Genomic DNA, 6,253 nt, shown 5'->3' with positions numbered 1-6,253 from the left:
TCAAAATCAGGGAATTCCATGCATGTTCTGTGGCAGTTGAAAATATATTTGTTCACATCTTTCTTATCCTTTGCTTAATCTTCTATGATCTTAACATTAATTGTTCCTCAAAATTTCTGACAGGAGTAAACTCATTTGAATTCATGCAAAGTCATTAAGCAAGCTACATTTTCTCTTGGGAATAACCACTTTTGAGTCCATGGATCTCAATCTTCAAAACAGACCAGAGGCTTTCTAATATATGAGACAATAGTGTAACCATGAAACCATAACTATTTCTGTAGAAATTACTTTATCAGCATCTTGGGAATTTTGTCTCTTTACTGATTTCTATGTTTCTGCACTTTTTCCTGCTTACTGAGATATAATTGACAACATTTTATTGGTTTTAGGTGTAGAACATGATAATTTGATACCTGTATATATTGAGATACGGTTACAACCAAAATTAGTTAACATTCACTACCTCACCCAGTTATTAATACAATTTTTGTAATAACTTTTAGTATGTATCTTCTTAGCAATTGTTAACTATAGTTGCCATGTATAGTGGGAATTCCTAATAATGCATTTTCACAGCCTTGGAAATTTCACAGAAATAACACCAGGAAAAACAGCATATATTAAGAAAGTATGTTAATGATTATCTTTCAAGTTTTTCTTAAAAACAATCACCCTGTTACAAAGCCCAAGGCCAGACCCAGAAGGGAATATGACTGAGATCATGGAAGCATGAACCTTGGAACACCAGGTGGGTGCCAGGCATGAACGCTGCCTACGCACTTGCTAATTGTTCCTGGGACTAGCCCAGAAGGGAAGGGCCTGGGGTAAACACAAGGAGATCTGGACCATGTTAGTGTCGTCCATGACATTTCAGAGTATGTGATCAACACAGCATGTCTTGAGAAAGATAAGATCAGAGAAAGTCTTGTAGTCTTTGAAGTCTTGAAAGTAGTCTTGAAAGTCTTCCTAGCAACTAGGAATTAAAGCTGGACTCAGAGTGGACTCTGCACCTCAGTCCAATAGAGGCTGCAGGTGCCCTGACCATTGCACCAGATTTTGTGTCTGTCATCATTTTCGTCACTCCCTCCCAGACCATTAGGGCAACAATCATGCTTTATATTACATCCCCCAACCCCAGAACTTACATATCCTATAACTAAGCTTTGAACTTCTGACCTTTTGCATTTAATCTCTTGATTTACCTCATTATTTTGGAAGAACACCTCAAGTGTTTTTCTGAAGAAAGAATATATAGTGTGTGTGTGTGTATATATATATATATATATATATATGTATGTATTTTTAATTATTACATGTCTGAAAACATGTTTGTTCTATCCTTGCACTTGACTTACAGGTTACTAAAGCATTCAGTCACATGGAAATCGCTTTTTTTTCTCATAACCATGAAGGCACTGCCCCATTGTCTTTGAGTTTCCCATATTGCTGTTGATATAAATATTGATTTCTCTTTTCTTTCCTCTGTGATTTTTTTTTTTTACCCATATGGAACATCTAAGAACCTTTTCATTACCAGTATTTTGAAATTTTCCTATTTCTGAGTTGGTGTAAGTGTTCCTTTGTCCATCATGCTGAACACTCACTTGGCTCCTGCAATATGGAACAATATGCCCTTAAGTCTGGTTAATAGTTTTTTATCTTTGTTAATTTTACCCCCTCTCAACTTTGTTTCCCTGAAATTCCTGAAAATTTTGCAGATATTGGAATTTCCGAAGTAATTCTCCATCTTTTTTCCCCACTACTTCTTTCTCTTTTTATTCTATTTTCTGGGAGATTTCCATAACTTTATATCCCAAACTTTATAATGATTTTATATGTTATCTATTCTTTTACTTTTCAAGGTAAAAGAATCTCTTACTTTCAATTCAGTTCAGTCGTTCAGTCGTGTCCAACTCTTTGTGACCCGATGAACCACAGCACGCCAGGCCTGCCCTCCACTGTGCTTGATGTTCAGGAGTCAGAGTCTTTCTGATTCAGCCTCTCTAGTGATTAATCTTCATTTCTTCTTTGGGGGTGGAGAAGAGGAGGTATCTGACTATGATGGTTGTGGAAAAAAATTGGTGAGTCTTCTCATTCAGACTTTCTGCTGACTCTTCTGTCTATAAGACACCCTTTACAGTTGCTCTCATTGATACTTGGTTCTCCCAGTTTATGACCCTATTGGGTATTCTGATATACAAACTATCTTTGGCCATCTTAATTTTGTCAATTTGGTTGCCATTTTTATCTTCTTTCCAGTGTCCACACATTATTGATATTGCTCCTCACCAGATCCACCTTCTCTATTTTTTTTTTAATGAACAGCAGTTAATTTGATCCAGACATTGTTATAAGTTCTTTGCAAGCAATGAATTTTACGGTACCTGGAACAATCCTATGGGATAGGTATTTTACAGATGAAGAAACGGTTATGAAAAGGTTAACTAAATAGCACAATTTACAATGTTGGTAAATGCAAACCCTGAATTAAAATCTCAGTCAATTGGCTCTGGGATCCAGGTTCTTTACCCCTTCTCTAACAGACTATTAGTGGGCATGATTTAGCCATGCTGAAAGTGCTAATAGGAACACTTTCCCCACATTTATATACACCAAAAAAAGAGAAGACTCCTTTTGATAAGTTACTTTAACCTTAAGAGTTTTTACCCATTTATCCCTTTATTTTTCACTTCTATCATGTTTAATCAAAAATCTTAACAGTTCTTAAGAATATTTTAAAGGTAGGCTACATTCATATTTAAAATCTGGTGGTACTGTGTTTAATTAGCAATCAACACATCAAATAACATCAAAACTAGTGAGAAATGCTTGACTTCAAATTAATTCATCTGTTTCTGATCTAGAAATTTCTTTGATCTAAAACTCAACATTAACCCAAAGTACTAGCAGCCTATTAAACGAGGTAGTACATCACCAACATACATACAAGGCAAGGGATAATAGGCTATAAATAAATTCTGTACTGACCAGATCTACATTTATAGACGCTAAAATAATAAGAGGTGACAAGAATAGGATAAAGCTACTGAAAACGGGTCAAAAGTAGAAATTTGGAATGTTCTAGTCTCAAGGGGAAAGTAGTGGTGGTTGAGGGAGTGGACCTGATGGGGGAAAAGCCCACTGAAGCCTGGAGAAAGGCAGAGTATTGCTGGGCAGCTTCTCCCTTCCCCAATCAGTACTTCAGGACAACCTAGGAAATGGGAGAAAATATTTGCAAATGATGTGACAGACAAGGGCTTAATCTCCAAAATATACAAACAACTCATACAACTCAACAACAACAAAAACACAATTGAAAAATTGGTAGGAGACCTTAATAGAAGTCAGAAGGTACATAAAAAGATGTTCATCATCAATAACTATTAGAGATAAGCAAATGAACACTACAGTGAGGTACCACCACACACAAACCAGAATGCTCATCATTAAAATTCTACCAATAACAAATGCTATAGAGAGTGTGGAAAAAAGAGAAGCCTCCGACACCGTTGGTGGGAATATACATTGGTACAGCCACTGTGGAAAACAGTATGGAGCTTCCTCAGAAAACTAAAAACAGAACTATGATATGATCTAGCAATCCCCTTCCTGGGCTTACACCCAAGACAAAACTAATTCAAAAGATACATGCACCCCTATGTTCATAGCAGCACTATTCACAATAGCCAAAACACAGAAATGTCCATCAGCAGATGAATGGATAAAAGAAGATGTGTTATGTGTACACACACACGCACACACACATACATATATGTGTGTGTGTGTGTGTATAATGAAATGTTACTCAGCCATAAAAAAGAACAAACCGATGTCATTTGCAGCAATGTGGATGCAACTAGGGATTATACTACTAAGTGAATTAAGTCAGAAAGATAAATACAATATGATATCACTTATATGTGGAATGTAAAATACGGCACAAATAGAAACAGACTCACAGACTTATGTTTGCCAAGGGGGAGAGGGAGAAGCATGGACTGCAAATTTAGGGTTAGAAGATGCAAACTATTACATTCAGAATAGATAAACAACAAGGTCCACTGTTGGTCCAGTGAACCAACAAGGTTCACTGTGTATAGCACAGGGAACTATAGCCTACCCCTAGGATAAATCATAATGGAAAGGATGATTAAAAAATAATAGATATATATGTGTGTGTGTGTATAACTGAGTCGCTATGTTGTACAGCAAAAATTAAATCCTTGTAAATAAATCAACTATATTCAGTTTTAAAAACTAGAGGGAAAGAGAACTTCGGGGCTCTGCCTTTCCACATGGAGGCTGAGTAGTTCCTCCTCTTAGAGCCCTCCTGAGACAGGGATTCTGATGGGAACACAGCTTCCTCCCCAGGATCTTCTAAAAGAGGAGCACAGAGGATGTTGCTGTTTTCATAACATACTTGATATTTATATGAGTATCAGACCAGAATATATTTGAAAAACACACAAAATAGCTTTGAAGAAAAAGTCTTGCCAATAATTTTAGCATAAATTATGTAATCCACTGACTTATTCCACATCAAAATCTAAAGATACTTGTATTATGTCATCACATAAACAGATGCAACTTGAAACATTCCAAAAACAGTCATTTGGAATTTTGTCTGGCTCTGCATTAAAGTAATTGAGAAAATGGAAAGGTTCACAATCTTGAGACTTCTAATTCAGGAACTTGAAAACTAAAAGATATGAATTGGCATGACTGGGTTTCTGTTCTTTCTGAAAAATCATTTCTTCAACCAAAGCCTAACAGATCAATGGAATGGCTTGGAACAATCTGGGAGGAAATAAATTTGGACAGATAGTGAAGAAATAATAGAAATCGTTGTAGTAAAGGGAGATGATCCTTTTCTATCCAGCAAAAAGAGAATCAAAATCATTTAGATCAGTAAACAGCCATAAACCTCAATTTCTTAAGACTACTTTCAGATTTTTGCCTGAAAAAAGATTGAGTATTATTTCTAAGGAGCAGATTTCAGATATTTTGATATAAGCTAAAAGAAAGTGATGTTAATAAAAACTGGCATTTATAAAAATGTGGAAGCTTTCTTCATGAGAAACTTTTCAGTGATGCACATAGCTTAGATTACTATGATACTTTTTGAAGATAATACAAACTTTCACTAGAAACTGAACAATATTTTACAATATTTGCATCAACATTTTAGAATTATAATGTTACAGGTAGAATTTAAATTAAGTACATAATATTCCCCAATCCATTTCACTTTTCTTTTACTATGCCTCTCCCTCCTGTCCTCCCAAGAATTAACCATGAATATAATTCAGTATTTATTGCTTCTGTGCATATATATATATATTTTTTGGGGGGGGTTGTCAAAAAATCCTTTATTTTTCTTTTTCCTTTGCTGTTGTAAAGTTGCAGTTCCTTTCCTAGCTGGGCACTCTACCACACCACTGTTGATACCATCTATGATGTCTGAGGGTGGCAGCCGTCAACATTGCAGCCCACAGACTGAGCAGTCCTCGGGATTTCTTTAATGGTTCTAGAGAGTTCTCTAGCTAGAGATCGATGCTGCATCTGCCAAGCAATGTTGACAGTCTCATCAAAAGTGATATTTTCACTGTGTTTAATGTTTTTCTGCCTCTTTCTGACTCTTGGTGGTTCCTTGAGGGCTTTCATAATCAGTGTAGAAGCAGAAGGTACCACCTCAATCTGAGCCTGTCTGTTCTGAGTGGTCAGTTTCATTGTCATTCTCGGACCCATCCAATCACCAGTTGCCATGGCAGTGTCATCACCAACAGTTTTTGGAGACAGACCCAGGGGGCCGACCTTGGGGGCCAGAGAAGACATGGCACCAACTTCCCCACTGGTGCACCACAGGTACCTAATCTGATCTCGCTGGGGTCGAATTTAGGTGGCATGGTGGAGGTAACTGGTACCAGATGAGCCTGGATTCGGGACAACCAAAGAAAGCTGCACTTTTGCCTCCTCCCAGCCGAAAGCCAATAGAAGCCTTCTATACATATACAGAGGATGAGATGGCTGGATGGCATCACTGACTCGATGGACGTGAATCTGAGTGAACTCCGGGAGTTGGTGATAGACAGGGAGGCCTGGAGTGCTGCGATTCATGGGGTCGCAAAGAGTCGGACACGACTGAGCAACTGAACTGAACTGAACTGAACTGAACTGATACATATACATTGCCTGCAAAGGTCCGTCTAGTCAAGGCTATGGTTTTTCCAGTGGTCATGTATGAATGTGA

At 37.3% G+C, this 6,253-nt stretch overlaps 1 protein-coding gene across 1 annotated transcript; it reads right to left on the bottom strand.

The window, feature by feature from the left end:
* Positions 1–5,454: 5,454 nt before the first annotated feature.
* On the bottom strand, positions 5,455–5,838 carry LOC128051589 (60S ribosomal protein L12-like). Its single transcript, XM_052644217.1, has one exon. The coding sequence runs from the start codon at positions 5,836–5,838 to the stop codon at positions 5,455–5,457; it is 384 nt and encodes a 127-aa protein (XP_052500177.1).
* Positions 5,839–6,253: the final 415 nt, after the last annotated feature.

Source organism: Budorcas taxicolor, chromosome 7 (assembly GCF_023091745.1).
Source record: "Budorcas taxicolor isolate Tak-1 chromosome 7, Takin1.1, whole genome shotgun sequence".
In the NCBI taxonomy this organism is placed as follows: domain Eukaryota; kingdom Metazoa; phylum Chordata; class Mammalia; order Artiodactyla; family Bovidae; genus Budorcas; species Budorcas taxicolor.
Note: the sequence above shows the minus strand (reverse complement) of the source record. Positions and strands in the feature narration are given on the sequence as shown.

Coding starts and splice junctions, on each gene's coding strand:
- LOC128051589 (XM_052644217.1), bottom strand. CDS start 5,838: ATGTCTTCTCTGGCCCCCAAGGTCGGCCCCCTGGGTCTGTCTCCAAAA.